At 43.9% G+C, this 16,260-nt stretch overlaps 1 protein-coding gene across 2 annotated transcripts in view; it reads left to right on the forward strand.

Moving 5' to 3' along the window:
- Positions 1-16,260, forward strand: part of Epha4 (EPH receptor A4) — a 146,505-nt gene that overhangs the window by 114,888 nt on the left and 15,357 nt on the right. For both annotated transcript variants that reach the window (XM_057754124.1, XM_057754134.1), the window contains exons 8-12: positions 82-193; positions 9,342-9,400; positions 10,993-11,106; positions 11,629-11,814; positions 15,978-16,039. In XM_057754124.1, coding sequence (XP_057610107.1) covers positions 82-193; positions 9,342-9,400; positions 10,993-11,106; positions 11,629-11,814; positions 15,978-16,039 — 533 coding nt within the window. The remainder of the gene's footprint in view (positions 1-81; positions 194-9,341; positions 9,401-10,992; positions 11,107-11,628; positions 11,815-15,977; positions 16,040-16,260) is intronic.

Consider the following 16,260-nt stretch of genomic DNA (forward strand, 5'->3'; position numbering starts at 1 on the left):
GAGAGTTGAATGTGCTAACAAGTTCCATCTCTTAGGACCCTCCCCGCCCCCAATGTGACCTTCATGTCATTGTCATTCCAGTGCCTTCCCGGATCATTGGAGATGGTGCCAACTCCACTGTCCTGCTGGTCTCCGTCTCTGGCAGCGTGGTGCTTGTGGTCATTCTCATCGCGGCTTTTGTCATCAGTCGTAGGTAAGCACAGCACAGCCCCCTCCTGCTCAGTTTTCTGCAAGAGACTTTTGCCCTCCCCACACAAAGCCACAGGCTTTTGCATGCCAGGGGTTCTCTTCACTCTGGTCATCCCACATTCCTCCAGGATTTTATGGCAGGAATTGGGCAGCAGCCTTTTTTCCGTTGAGAGTCCTGGAAATTTTCAGCCAGCTGCAGGAAGCCAGTGGGAGATGTCTAGATGCATTAAACCATGAGTTGTTACATGTATCCCTCTGGTAAGCCTGGACTCTGCTCCCAAATGTTGAGTGCAGCCATTTGACAGCTGGATTTGTTTTCTTGTATGAGATAGCAGTGGTTATTTTCTGCCTCTAAGGGATGGTGGCAAGAAACTTCGATAGACACCGTAGGTGCCATCAACACAGTAGGTGCTTCAGCATATTATTGGTTAACAAGAATGGTAAAGAATAAGAGCCCTGTGCTACCTCATCCCTCGCAAAATGCCATCAGCATCTTCAACTTCTGGTCGGACAGAGTGTTTGTACCCTGTGCATTTAAGGAATACCTTGATGCTTGAAAGGGAGAGAGAGCCTGTGATGGCTTGGTTGTGTAGTCTTTGGAGCAATCTTACTTCTCTCACTTCTGTCCAGTTGTTCACGCTGATCAGTTGCGCCATGGGGTACAGCTGCTCGTCATCAACTGTGCCCCACATGCACGCTTTCCCCACCACATTCCCAATTTCCCAAGGTGGGGCTTTTGTTTTAAGTATGACCTTCTTCAATATGAAGCTCTTCATGTGAACGAAGATGAAAGGGACATAAAGAGACAGGGCTTGTCTAGGGTCATCTCGTTGCTATGACTGTAATTAGAACTCCGGTTGGTCCCCCAGCTGCCATGCTTGGCTCTCAGACCACTGGCGGTCCTCTTGTTCCATCCACCTATTGATGATCTCACCAATGTCAAACCAGTGTCCTTGACTGTCACCATCACATTTGCAAGCCACAATGCTTCTGATGCACACTGATATACATTAATGTTAGGGTGATGAACGGATGGGAGGTTTCGCCCGAGAGACCCACTAGTCACACACGTTTCCTAATACCGTGACCATGCCCTCGCTTTCCAGAGTGCCCCATATACAGAGATCCATTTGTTCACTCCAATAATAACACCCTATGGAATAATGTGCTGCTCTGTATGGTGTCTCTGTGTTTGTCGTTGGCACCATTCCTTTTGACAAAGTATGAAAGCCGGTGTGCTTGACCAGAGCCATGAGCTAAGTCTCCAAGAAGTAAACATTCTTGAAAGGCAATCAAGACTTTTCCTCATTTGCTGCCATGAGAGTCTGCTTGTGTACATGTGTCATATATGATACATTCTATGATGCCTAGGAGGTGATGCATTATTCCCAACTCTTCCAATCACATGGGAGAACAATGGAGATTACGTGAACATTTGTTTGAATTAGTGCATATCTCAGTGTTTTGACTAATAACACAGGAAGTAAAGAAATGGGGGGAAATGGAAGAATAGCATGAGTGACCTCTCTACCTCTGGAACAGTAGCTAGAGGTCTGGCCACTGTGTGATGCTTAGCGGCACATGTGCGTTCCCAACACTTGCCATGTGCACTGACTGGGGCCATTCTGCAGTTGGGGTCCAGCTTTTCTGTGGATTTCCTTTCCTTTCTTCCTTCCTTCCTTCCTTCCTTCCTTCCTTCCTTCCTTCCTTCCTTCCTTCCTTCCTTCCTTCCTTTCTTCCTCCCTCCCTCCCTCCCTCCCTTCTTTCCTCCCTCCCTCCTTCCTTCCTTTCTTCCATTCTTTCTCCTTCCTCCTTCATTCTTCCTCCTTCCTTTCTTCTTTCCCTCTCCTTCCCTCCCTCCCTTCCTCCCTCCTTCCCTCCCTCCCTTCCCTTTCATATCTTTTTGTTTTAAGTGTCCCCAAACACAGCAGTCAGACTAAACAATTAGAGATAAGTCACTCCCTTTGGATGTTCAGCTTCAAAGATCAGCTTTGATGAGAAGAAAGAAAACCCACGGCACTCTAATGCAGGAAGACAGGATTATTAAAAGTGGGGGCTGTGGGATACAGCAGCCTCAAGTCTGAGGACTTAATTCCCTTTGTGATTTTATTGATTACTGTCTTACATAAGAGAAGTGTGGCAATGGGATGCATGGGATTTCCAATTATGAGGCCACCTCCCCTCTTAGAGAATTGAGTCTGTCGGGTCACCCAGTGATGATTTCTGCCCCTCTTCCCCTATTAAAAAAAAATGTCATTTCCCAAGGCTGATAAACACTGCTTGGTGATTGGTCCTCAATGGATCACTTTTTAGAAAATGAAATGTCAGCCCCTTGCCCTCATATTGATTCTTCCTTAGTGCCGGCCGTAAAGCTGTCAGGGGAAGCGCTGCCTGGAGCCAGGTAGTTGACAGGCCCACGGTGGAGAATGCTCGCTCAGCTGATTCTCTTCCCCACGCAGGCTGTCCGCTCTGTTATCTGGGACAGCTACATGTGTTAAACTAGGACAACAACAGGTGAGCAGAGAGGAGACAGGGACCGCAGACCAAAGAGTCAGGCCCAGGAATTTAGCTAGAGTACAGATGAGAGGTAGAAAGTCACACCCCCAAAGTAGTCTCGGTCAGCAGTGTGAGAAAGTCCCAGACTGAGCATCTGAGAACATCCAGGTCCTTTGCCTGTCACTCACTGCCGCTTGCTTCTGAAAGCCCCAGAACGTTGATGTCAGAAAGGATCATTCTAGAAACCGGGCATGGCGTCATCCGGCTCTGGGGAAGCTGAGGCAAGAGGTGTGAGCTAGCTTGTGTCCATAGTGAAGTAGAGATGTGGACTAGCCTGTGTCCATAGTGAAGCAGAGCCCCTGTGAACTGGGCTGAATCGCACGGGCACTGTGTTGTTGGTGTACGAGTGTAAGATCTCTAAAGATGTAGTCGGAAAAGGACTCACGGAGGGAGACAAAGACCCGAGAGCTTCTGATGTCACCAAGAGAAAACCTGTTTCTTGCTAATTTGTTATTTAAGGAGAAACTGCCTCAGGCCCACAGTTGGAATGTCACTAGATTTTAAAATAGTGGTAGTGTTTATTTTATTGTATCCACTTAATTTATGCTGAAAAGTCTGAACCTGAGGTAAGTAGGATCAGTTCCAGCTTCTATCAGAAGGGTGTTTTCTTCCTTCCTTCCTTCTTCCCTTCCGGGATCCTTCCTTCCCTCCTTCCTTTTTTCCTTCCTCCCTCCTGCCTTTCTTCCTTCCTCCTGCCTTTCTCTCTTTGCCAACTTGAATGTGTAAGCATTTAGGAATTTCTATCAATGAGTGACATTACTGCATTTATAGATTTTATTTAAGTATTCAACATGTGGTCAACATTATACACTGTCCTGCCGTGCAAAGGATATTGAGTGAGATATATTTTTACAACCCACATAAGGTCAAGTAAATAAATTAATTTTTTAAATTTTATTTTTATTTATTTATTATTTTTTTAAAAAATTTTTTTTGGATTTCTCGAGATGGTTTCTCCGTAGCTTTTTGGTTCCTGTCCTGGAACTAGCTCTTGTAGACCAGGCTGGTCTCAAACTCACAGAGATCTGCCTGCCTCTGCCTCCCGAGTGCTGGGATTAAAGGCATGCACCACCACCGCCCGGCCCTTATTTATTTATTTTTGAGGCAGGGTTTCTCTGTAGCTTTGGATCCTGTCCTGGAACTAGCTCCTGTAGACCAGGCTGGCCTCAAACTCACAGAGATCCACCTACCTCTGCCTCCCAAGTGGTGGGATTAAAGGCGTGCACCACCACTGCCCAGCAAATAAATGAATTGACTTTTAATTTCTTCCCATTTTTATTTATCGTGTATGTTTATGTGTGTGAAGGTCAGAAGACAAGTTGCAAAAGTGTGTTGTCTTCTCCCATGTCGTTTCTGGGGATCGAACTCAGGTGATTGGGCTTGGCAGCAGATGCCTTTACCCAGTACCCTGGCTGGACAGCCTCTAACTTAAACTTTATGGCACTGGAGATCTGTGCTTGGGTTGTCATTTCAGGAGAGTATCGGTTTTCCGGAGCACCTGACCATCTTGCTTTGCTATGAATGTGACACCGGAATACTGTCCTGAGAGCTTCATCCCAAGCTATACACGTGCATTTTCTGACGAGCAAAGCACCATTTCCCAATTTACATGTTTGTGTTTTTAATGGTCCCAGTTTAATCACTTTCTTTACTGCATTTTAAGCTTCTCTTTCAAAGTACTGTTCATAGTTGTATCATTAAATGTAATTTGAAACCCAGGACCTCCCGTAGTAATGATGGGCTCTGTATTAAATTTCTCTGACAACCCTTCCCCTGTGATAACAACGATTTTCTCAGTTCACCTTTGAAATCACCTGCACTGAATGAATTCAGATTGTTTTAGACTACTCTTTTTATCTGACAATTATTTATTTCTTTAGTGTGTATTTATGTATGTGTGTGTGTGCACACATGTATGCCACAGCACTTCTGAGCAGGTCAAAGAACATCTTGCAGGAATTGATCTTATTCTCCTACCACAAAAGTATCAAGGATCAAACTCAGATCGCCAGGCTAGGTAGCAAGCGCCCTTACCCACTGAGTCATCATGCTGGCCCTCAATAATATATTTTATTGTTCAAATGTGTGAAACAATATTAAGAGAGTGACTAAAATATGCGACAAGTCCTTGGGTTCAAAGACTCCTTGGTTAAGACACAGCATGACTTGATGACCAAATGCTTGTTCTTCTCAGGATGCCCTGATATTGACGGCTACTGCTACTGGGTTTCCATTCCTGTAAGCATTATAAAATGGCCCTTTAACCAGATTACAAAGAACCAAATCGAATTTAGAGAAAACAATTTAGCATCTCCTGAAAGATGTTTGGTATGTTTATCAGGTTCTGTGAATCAACCTGTGATCTTTGAGTAAATGACACTCAATGCACGAACCAGGTTCAGAGTGAGTTTGTCTTCTACCCAAGGTTAACATGGTACTCTTTGAGAGCTCTACCTGTGTCCGCCTGTCCTTGAGCCCGCACGCGCTTCTCTGGAATGTTATGCTCCCAGAGAAATGAATACACTTCAGTGTTTGCCCAAATAGGCTGCAATGACGTCATGTATAGTCACACAATTCGCAGGCAAATGATTCCGTGAGGAACATTTCTAATAAGCAACGTGCAAGCAATCCCACGGGTTCAATTCCAGCTCTATCAAAATGCCGCTGGGGAGGAGCCATCAGGTATCTGTTGATGTGGGAACAGTGCCGGCCTAAGGATGGGGAAGGAGAATGCTGGCTAGGAATCTCTGGCAAGGGTCTCTACAGGAGCCATTCTCCTCATTGCTGCTTCGCCTCTAATCTGCACTTGAGTGAATAAATTACCTACCTTTTACTAATTAACTTTGGAACAGGGAACCACATCCATCAAACCTGTCCATTTGACAGGAAAAGTTAGTATTTTGATAAAAGTGAGGTTTATGGGAGGCCCCTGCCACACTCCTGTCCTCTTATTTATTTTATTGAGTGCCCAGGGTACATTGGCGGGGCGGTTTCCTGCTGTTCCTTCTGGGGATGGTTAATGCCCTTATTAGCCAGTCCCAGGGCCTGCAGGGAGGATTGCATTCACTCAAAGCTTCACCTGCAGTGTGGGGCCCTTTGCCAGGACTCCTTCCGTGGCAAGGTTCCATGTTTCCTTCTGGACCATTCTAAGAAACCACTCTACTACTTCCCTCTTGCTAATCGCCTTGTCCACATCTTTGTAATTAGAAAAAAATCTCTCACAAAGCCTTGCTTCTGCCATTCAGGTGATCTGTCTGGGATGTCAATTTAGACTTAGCCCCTCAGGAGGGCTCACCCAAAGTAAGCTTCAATGGTCTTTCTTTCCTCGGATAATAATGAGCCACATTGTCCTACTCTGAGCCCAGGGGAAAGGGTCAGAGGTGACTGAGGTGGGACAGAACTTAGAGATTTTTGTTTTCAAGGTATTATTAGAGCGTTAATAGGCTGCAATTAGCCTTTGAACAGTAATCCTCGTGTTTCTTTCTCCATATCCCCTGTACCCTTGTAGGGTCCTCTGTTCCAAATGACACACCACGTTAGAACTTTCAATGTGCACCTTCGCACTCATTTAATGGCAAGCCTGAGGAAGGAATGGGAGGGCCCGCCTTATCACTAATGACCTCTGCCATTTTGTATTTCCTCTCGCTTTGTCCACTTTTAATGAATGTGCTTGATGTGAGAACAGTCATGCTTCACGGTTGTGTGAGGTCACCGGTCTGTGTCGTAGGTATCCATTGTCTTGTTTTGTTTTTTGTCAACTCTTTAATTTCAACTGGATGCCTGAGCTCGGGGGTATGACTCAAGGGCAGAATGTGTTTCTAGCATGGCTAGATTCCGTGTTGGGCCTCCAGAAGGTAAATAAAGGAGGGCCTGGACTAAAGCTTTCTTCTGTGTATTTTCTCCCTTTAATTTCACTATTGGAGTTCTAAAGTGGTCTAAAAGCTGGTCCTATGATTTCAGATAAGACCTTTAGAGCTCTGATAAGATAGCCTATCCCTGGGGACTTAGTCCCGGTGATTTCTTGACTCAAAATATTGTTTTTGTAGTCTCTGCCCTAAAGCCCTTCTGCTAGCTTTAAAAGGGGGACAAAGGACAGGGGAGGTGGCAGGGTAGAAGGTGCTCCATGTTCCACAGAAAGTTCTTTCTGTTCACCTTCTTGAACCTATTTGTTAAGCTTCTTGATGAAGCTGTAGCTTTCTAAGAGCAGTTGGACGTGGTTTGTGGATTTACGGATACGGTACTCCCCATTAGGGCTGGAGAGAGAGCCCCGTCAGTTGGTCAGCTGCTTACTTTGCAAGCACAAGGACCCTCATTCGACCCCTAGAACCCAAGTAGCACCAAATGAAAGCCAGCATGGCAATATGTGTGCTGGTAATCCAGTTTGAGGGGGCAGGGACAAGGTAGACAGGTAGAAAGCCCCAGGCCATAGTAAGAGACCTTATCTCAAAAAGTAGGTAGTGATGAAGAACAATACCTAAGGTTGTAGTCTGGCATCGACATGAATTTGTGCATACACACACACACACACACACACTCACACACACACAATCAATCGTTACCTTTAATGTACTATTAAGTCTTGTCATTTATCTTGTAACTTCATCTCCTCTAGGAGAGGCACTGTGCAGGTCTGGGCTAGACCATGGCACCTATCAAATCTTTGCACTTGCCAAGAGGGGATGTGAGTGATTTACTCGATGCCCCTGGTTCTGAGTCCTCCTCTGTACCAGGTCCTCATCTGTACAATGGAGCTGAACATGTGGTTTCCACCTGATTCCTTTCATAGGCTTGTTGTGAACAAGCAATTAAGTAATAGACCCTTTGAAGGCCCTTTGGAAAGCTAACTGCAAAGGAAAACACAGGCTGTTATTTGGTACCGAAATATGCACTTTGCAGTTAACGGCGGTAACTAGGGGCTCTGTTTTGTTAAGCTGGCTTGTGCTTTGCAAACAGTTAGGGGAGGAGATAATGTATGTAATGAGACGACTTTGAAAACTTAAATGCAATGTAAGAGCACAAGGTATCATTATTTGCGAGGGAATTAGCCACGTAGAGGAACATCTGTGGGCTCTGAGGGTCTGATTGCTGAGCTGGTGCCTGCGGAGCTGACAAATGAGAGGCTGTGGGAGGAAACTTTGCGCATGTGCCTAGAGCTCTGCTGCCAGAGGTGGGCTGTCTGCCCGCTTGCTCTGCTTAGCACCTTTGGTTTCTCTGTATTTTCTCTTCTCTGGGGTTAGCCCGCCTTTCTGCCTGTTGGAACACAAACACGGTGGCCTTAGTGAGCTTTACCTCGCCTTTGAAATTCAAAGCAATGATGAATTTCATTGGAAGTTTTACATTATGACACAGTCATACATCAACACGGTTTATTTCCAAAGTGAAGAGATCTGTAATAATCAAATGAGTTGATTTTCTAATTGTTTTATTTTAGGTGATGTAACTTTTCCTCATTCAACATAATATATATTTAAGGGCCAGGAATATAGTTCAGTGTAGAACACTGGCCCAGTCTGTGCAAGGCCGTGGTTCCATTCCCAGAACCACACACACACACACACACACACACAGACACACACGGTCACGAAATTACATATGCATATATTTGTGTGTATGTATTTGTTTATATATTTAAGATTTTTTAGTTTTCAAGTCTTGAGTTGATTTTCCAGTTTGTATAAGTAATTCATATTTTCCTGACTCAAGTTCAATATGTATTAAATATTTATATTTCCTAAAGCTTTATAAAAAACAAAAACAGCAACAAATCTTAACTCCAACAAGACATGGGCAGACAGTATGCAAACTCTGAGACCAGGAATCTTCTCTTAAAAGAAATCTATTGAAATGTAGTTAAGTACAAAGCAAACATTTGCTTCCTAGAATGTCATTTGTATCTTGATTATATTAGTATGCTATAGAGTGTATCCCTCCCCCTAATCCCCAGATGTGGACCTAACCTAGGGCTTTGCTCTTGGTAAGAGCGCTACCACTGGGCTAAATCCCCAACCACTGAAACCTAATGTGATAATGAGGTGTTACGATATTATCGTGATTATAGCAACAGGATGTGTTGTTCATTACCTAGCACACGCTAAACATTACTGCCATTTCACTGACGAGACTTAATTAAGAATAATATGTATGCAGGGCCAGCAAGGTGGCTCAGAATGAAAAGGCAACTTGAATTCTATCCCTAAAACCCACAAGCCATGAGATGGCGGAATGAAGGAACCAACTCTCCAATGTCCTTTCACTCCCACCCATGTTTGCATACACACAGGTCATAGATAGACAGATAGATAGATAGATAGATAGATAGATAGATAGATAGATAGATAGATAGTAGGGTTATATAGGAAAAAATAGTCAATCAGGTATTTTGGGCTCTGGTGGCTTAAGTTTGTAACTCCAATTCAACATGAGGTAACATTCTCTTATTTTGCTTCTCCCAAGCCTCAGTTTTCCTATGTGTGAAGTGTGCACTGCCTATCCCCCCAACTTCTGTTGCGGTCGGGAAGAATTTGCTTACAGCTTTCCTTTTTTGTTGCAAGTTTCATGTTGGAAATGATTTTCTTTTTTTTTTTAATTTTTAATAGACGGAGTAAGTACAGCAAAGCGAAACAAGAAGCAGACGAAGAGAAACATTTGAATCAAGGTATAGAATTGGTTCCAAAAGTAATATCATTTTTTTAGAGCATGCTTTGTGTCGTCTAACTTGGAAATGTTGGTTAATGTGTCTATTAATATTTGTATAATGTATGCCTTATCCAAATAACATTCTTCAAGGATGTCAAAGTGTAACTGATGACTCCAGACTATGTCAAGTGAGCTTAAAGGCAGGAAGTTCTTTAGTGTCTGCTTATTGTATCCTCTGCTCTGCAAAAGTGTTCGGCTGGCTATCTCATTTTTGCAGCTGGGCAGCAAGAAGTAATGGATATTTTTTCTTTTTTTGATTTTTTGTTTGTTTGTTTGTTTGCTTCTTGTTTTTCAAGACAGGGTTACTCTTGTAGCCTTGGCTGTCCTGGAACTAGTTCTGTAGACCAGGCTGGCCTTGAATTTTCAGAGATCCACTTGCTGGGATTAAAGGTGTGCACCACCATCGATGACCAGGCTAGGTCATTATTGTCATAAGCAAAAAACTTTGGGTGTGGGAATGATAAAAGAATAAGAGGTTCTGTAATGGTAGTATGTGATGCTGGGATGACAGCCATCAAAAATTTGTTAGTGGACTCTAGATGTTGCTATTATAGATGGGCTCAAAGGAGTCCGTTCAAAGAAATTGATTTAAGTAGTTGAAAACACTTAAAAGAAGCCCAATGACCCAGCATTATTTTTTGAGATGACGAGATAGTGCCACATGAAAACAACTCCAACCTATTCAGTTATTCGTAAAGACCAAGGAAGAGGAAAGGAGAAAGATGGATGAGTTAGCAAAGTCACGGAGATTTGGTTGGCTGACATCGCACATAAAGTCCCCAGTGCAGAGGCAGGTAGAAAACTGTCAGTAATGCATGTTGCCAGCTGCCTCTGAGCTCACATCTCAACTTGTTTGTGAGGTGCTTCTATTCAGAGAAGTCAGACATTCGGCTAGAAGATAGCATTACCTCCTGCCGAACCTCCTCTCCCAAACGGACTGCAAGTGGAGGCCCATTTAGAGTCCTTGCTCTCAAGTCAGCGAGAGGCCAGTATTCCTCCTGTGTACACTAATCTAGTTTTCATATTAGCCTGTTCAGTTTTGGTCATGTATTTATCTGGTCTAGATATGGGGGAGAAGTGACACCCTGTAGACAGGGCCTGTGGAACAGGAGAGCACCTATTGTCTTCAGTAAAGGACAGTACTTGAAACAAGGGGTAAGACTTTAGTGTTAGGACGATTGGAGCTAGGAGGCACTGGCTGCGGAAAGTGTTCAGCCAACTCATCCTGACTTTCCTGATGAGAGATTCGCTTTTCCTCCAGGGATGAGTTGTTTTTAAACTCTTAGCCTTGAAGTGTGAGGCCATTCCAGGAAGTCAGCAGAACTGCATGCTGTGTCTTAAGCAGCTAGCAAATTCTTTGTTTACCCACTAATGGAAACCAGAGCGAGAATTTAAACATTTTCATATGTCAATGGCCATATAGCTAACCCAACTGTTCCAATGTGAAGGGTTGGTTGTTTTGTTTTTGTTTTGAAATAGACCTCGCCCATGTATGTTTATTCGTGTTTCCTGGGATGCGCCCAGTCACCTTATCCCTTGTTCATTCTGTAGGTGTAAGAACTTATGTGGACCCCTTTACATATGAGGATCCCAACCAGGCAGTTCGAGAATTTGCCAAAGAAATCGATGCATCCTGCATTAAAATCGAAAAAGTCATTGGAGTTGGTAAGTGTCTGAGTGTCCCGCCAATAAGTCAGCTTCCTTTGTGAATGTTAAATAGTTATGTAAATTACGCAATTACATTCGCATGTACGAGTGAGTGTATTGCGCGTCCGTCTATATATGTAAATGTTACGCACTGAGATTTCCTCATTCAGAATATGAATGTGATGGTCTGTAAGGAACTCTGGTACAAATTTGTACTTATTTTCATGAAAATGAGCATGGCAATAAACTAAATGAACACATAAGATCTATAGTCAGATTAGTTGGACCCAGAATGTTCTAAGTCTCACTAGGTGAAGGACTTGAGTAAGGTTTACCTTAAGCTTGAGTTTCCTATGATAAAATAGTCTCTAAGAATAGTGCCTACTACAAGGCTTTGTGTGTGTGTGTGTGTGTGGTGGTGGGGGGGTTACTAAATAAAATAATCATTGGGGTTCACTAGCTAAGTACCTGATACAATGAAGGTTTTTTCTTTCATCTCATGCGTTTCTTTCTGGCGCATCTGGGATTCTTCTCCCACAGGTGAATTTGGAGAAGTCTGCAGTGGGCGCCTCAAGGTGCCAGGCAAGAGAGAGATCTGTGTGGCTATCAAGACCCTGAAAGCTGGCTATACTGACAAGCAGAGGAGGGACTTCCTGAGCGAGGCCAGCATCATGGGCCAGTTTGACCACCCAAACATAATCCACCTGGAAGGCGTTGTCACCAAATGTACGTGGGTCATCCCCCTCTACAAAGCTAAGTCGAGAGTTACAGGGAAATTAAACACACATTTTCTTTCTAGGGAAATGACAGATGGCACAGGCCCACTGATTACTAATAGGAGGAAATCGGTGCAGTGCAGGACCAGTCATTAATCTTTCAGTCAGCTCTAAATGGCTCTGTGACTGCAGCTGATGCCTCGTCTCCAAGGCAGCTTGCGTGAGATTTGGGGGAAATTAATGCCGCAGAGTTTTGGATACGCCGCTCCATCTTTCAAGTCTTTGCTAGACCAAACTGATCATCGCAGGGTAGGCACAAGCAGATGGTAAACGAAATGAATTTTATATAAAGCAAAACAAAAGCTCGCCACACACACCTTGTATTGGAAGCCTGGGTTCCCAGATGCAGGGAGCGAAACTCGGGGATCTTTATTCTTTCAGGGATTCGCTCATCTGCTCGGCCTGATTTATGGCTGTGGCCGTTCAGCGCCTCTTCACAGTAACACCTGGTTGGACCCTCCCTAGTTTAGCCCATTAGCGTTCACTGAGCTCGGGAATCACGCTTCAGTTCAAGCTCGACACAGCTCAACAGATGCGTTTTGTGAAGCAAACCCTGTGTACATCTGTACGGCTGGCTAGGACTGGCTTATAAAGTCCCACACGGAGAGAGCACTGAAGCAGCAGCGTGTGTTTAAGGTGGCTTTGCTCCAGGAGCCCCGGTACCTAGCTCCAGTTTGTACAAGTCAAGGATCTTGTAAGCCTGGGGCTCTGTGAGGCCAAGGTGTCTCTTCTTTGATTTAAGATGCCTGCGAAAAGCTTGTCAATCAACAAGTGGCAAGGATCCGGATAGCTGCTTCAGTGAGTAAGAAACGGGGAGGGGGTTAGAGTGGGTTACCTTGGAAAATGGAAACATTTATAGTAATCCACGAATACAGTCTTTAGGAAGGAGAAACCAGAAGGTTACTTTGTTTAAAAAAAAAAAAAATGAAAGCAAGCACCTCAAATCAAAGCTGGCATGGGTACCGAGATGATGGTTCAGGAGCTTGTAAATGTGCTTGCTGCCAACCCTGTGGCCTGAGTTCCATCTCAGGAACCCACATGGCTGGAAGAGAGAGCTTGACTCCTGAAGATTGCCCTCTGACCTTAGGAGAAGTTCTCCATGGCATACATGCCCCCACCCCATGACCCTAAACAAATAAATGTAATAACATGTTTCCTGCTAGTTTTTAGCATAGTTTCCTGGGACTCCTCTGAAGAAGTTTGAATGGGCAGGGGTGGGGGTTAGGGGAGAACCATCTAAGCTTTCATCCCTAAAAGACTAGGTGAAGGTGATATACCACTACCACGTGTCCAGGACCTGTGTTGAGAATAACTGACCCGAAGGTGAAGCGTTTGCTCACCCTCCTATCAGAATTCTGCTGGTGGGGGCTTCGGTGGGTTGGTCAGTCTTTTGTTTCGCTGTCCTCGTCCATAAAAATGGAGATAAATAAAACTTGCCTTACAAGGTTATTTGGGGAGAAAATAAAATATTTAGAGTGGTTTGCACAGTGGCAAATGAAACACACACACCTCTTTTAAGTGTTCATGGGTACTCTCATGGCTGAAGGAGCACATCCTCCCTCACAATGAGAATTCTTCAAAAGAGGAAATTTGATCCTAGGATGAATAATTTCTACCTCAGGTGAAGGCTGCAATTAGCATAGAATGGTTCTATTTGCTTTGTAAGATTGGTTTTACAGACAGGATATTTTTTTCTGTTGCCCGTGGCCTTCGAAGCTGCCCAAGCCCCTCGCTACTTTAATTAAAAGATAACATTCCCGTTAAATACTTCTGCAGGTCCCTTCTTTAGAAAGGGGGCTCTGTTCAACTCGGGTGTTTTTCCTGCTGCAGACAGTGATTTTCATAGCACCTCTGCTGAAGAGAGAAGAAACAGGGGATCTTTGTGTTAAAGTCCCACCGCGCCTTTAAAAACCCGCAGCTATTACAGCTGTAACTGTTACAAACGGCTGGGTTCATTTGCATAATGCATTTGTCGCTGAATTAGAATGATTTAAAAATTTCCACCAGAGAAGTTGTTGGGATCCCCTCCCTTTCTGCTACGCCCCCCCACTTCCCTGTCTGTTGTAGGGAAGCAGTTGACTCCATTCCTGAACTCAGTTTAGAAGCCCTTCTGTGGAGGAAGGTATTCTCTTAAAGATTCTGACGAATGAATGCTTTTAATAAACGGACAAGAGAATACCGGAGTTGGAGAAAGTGATGGAGAGGGTTGAACTAGGTGAGAGGGCCCAATCAGAATGGGCTTTCATAACCAACCAGTTCCCAGAGAAACTATCTAGATTGAGGGGATCATAAATTCTCCCCCACTCGGCTCTCGCATCTTGTCTGAGAACTCCAGGGAACTAGGGAAATGGAATCAGGTGTTGACACTTGGCTGGGACAGCCGACTTTTCCTCATTAGCTGACAAAGTATCTTTTGATTGAGCAGGATGATTAAAACTCACATAGGCGATTTTGTTGTGTCCAAGGACTGGCAGAGGGCAAATTTCCTCGGCAAAGCCCTCACCTCCTTCATAGGACCTGAGAAAGTCGCTCCCGAGGACCCTTTCCAGCGAGACCAGAAGCGTTTTTAGCGACCATTCCTTACTGGAAATCTGAATGTGGCCATTCTCTAGTTTAAAGTGCTTGCCTCTGCAATATGCCTTCGACACGACAGTAAACACACATGCACATGTACACGCACGCACACACACATACAAAGCCAACAGAGTAAATTGGACTTCGTTGAAATTAAAACCTTTGAAAGTTTTGCCTCGGAAGTGAGAGCATCCTATGCGCCCCCCTTCCGCCCCAAACACTGCGTCTTTGGGTTGAGAATATACTGGTAGAGAATAAGGAGGCTTTTTTTGGTAGTGAGATATCCCAGCCTATTTTCTGACTAACGCGCTAAGTTTAGCCAGTAAGAACAATAAAAGTAAATTTTTCATCAGCTCAGGTTTTATTTTCATCGGAGAAGATCTTTTGCTCCGTACTGCTCCACATGTTCTCTTAGTGGAAAAAAAATAACAGGGTTACTGCATTTGCTGACACTCTGCCCCCCACACTCCTGCCAACAGTACCCCTTACAAAGAAGGAATTTCAGACCTGATTCATTGCCTGTGACTAAGAAAGTAAAGAAAGGTTATTTCCTAAGGTCCCCAGGAGAAGTAAAGTAAGACAAAAAGGTTGGCCCTTGAGTCCCCATAGACCTTCCAACAATTTTGGTCCAATACTCTGAATTCAATCTCCTGTCTCAGATGAAATTATTTGGAGATTTTATTTGTTTATAATTAATTTATTTTTATTAAGAATTTTATACAATACAACTCCTTCCAGATCCTCCCTACCTCCCTACCCAGTCACCTTCATGTTCCTTCTTTCTCTAGGAAAAAAACAAAAAGCTTGAGAATCAAAACTAACTTTGAAAAAAGGACTTGTTTATTTGTTAAGATAAGTTGTTAAAGGAGGCATAAAGAAGGGATGAGAAAGGACAGAGCCAAGGACGGGAGCAAGAGAAGGGGCAGAATTCTAGATGGTGTGTGTTTCAGGTTGAATGTTTGCATAATGAAGTATTCAATGTTACTGCATCCCTACAAAACTCAATTTCTCTAAATAAAGAAGAAGCTTTCTCTGTCCATAGACTTCAGCGTGACACAAGCTGCCCTTCTGGGGATAAAATTAATGAATTATTCTAAAGATTCTCTCTCTCTCTCTCTCTCTCTCTCTCTCTCTCTCTTTCTCTCTCTCTCTCTCTCTCTCACACACACACACACACACACACACACACATACACACACACACACATTCCAACATGCCTGCCCATTTATCATTTTCATCTGTTGTTGAAGAGGGCAATTATCCATTCATGTGATCCCTGGGTACCAGAGGCCACTTTTGTTAAGGACCCTGTCAACAAGCCATCCGAAGGGTTAACCTTCCAGATGGAATCTAAGCCTACTTGTCCTTTGAATATTTCATTCCTCGCTTCCCACAGCTGAGGCATAAGCTTGGCTTGTTTTAATTAAATTAGATCGCACAAGACAGGTGTCTTGGCAGTAAAATTTTTGCACAGCCCATTTTTATCTCATTAACCGCACAGCTCATCAAGGGCTTTTGTTTTTCTTTTGGAAACTCTAGGTAAACCAGTCATGATCATAACGGAGTACATGGAGAATGGCTCCCTGGATGCGTTTCTCAGGGTACGTGTCTACTTTCTAATGAACGGAGGAATACTAGTATCCAGCAGCTAACAGATTCCCTGTGAACATTTTGTTCCGTTGCATTGGTGGGATTTTTTTCAGTAGGGTTCAGGAAGAGAAGAAATGGAATATGATGTGATTCTTAAGGCTGTTGAATAATCCATGGGCAATGAGGGTGGTATTTGATTTATTCTCACACCGTGGAGCTCTTTGAGCCATAG

Source organism: Chionomys nivalis, chromosome 2, assembly GCF_950005125.1.
Source record: "Chionomys nivalis chromosome 2, mChiNiv1.1, whole genome shotgun sequence".
Lineage (NCBI taxonomy): Eukaryota > Metazoa > Chordata > Mammalia > Rodentia > Cricetidae > Chionomys > Chionomys nivalis.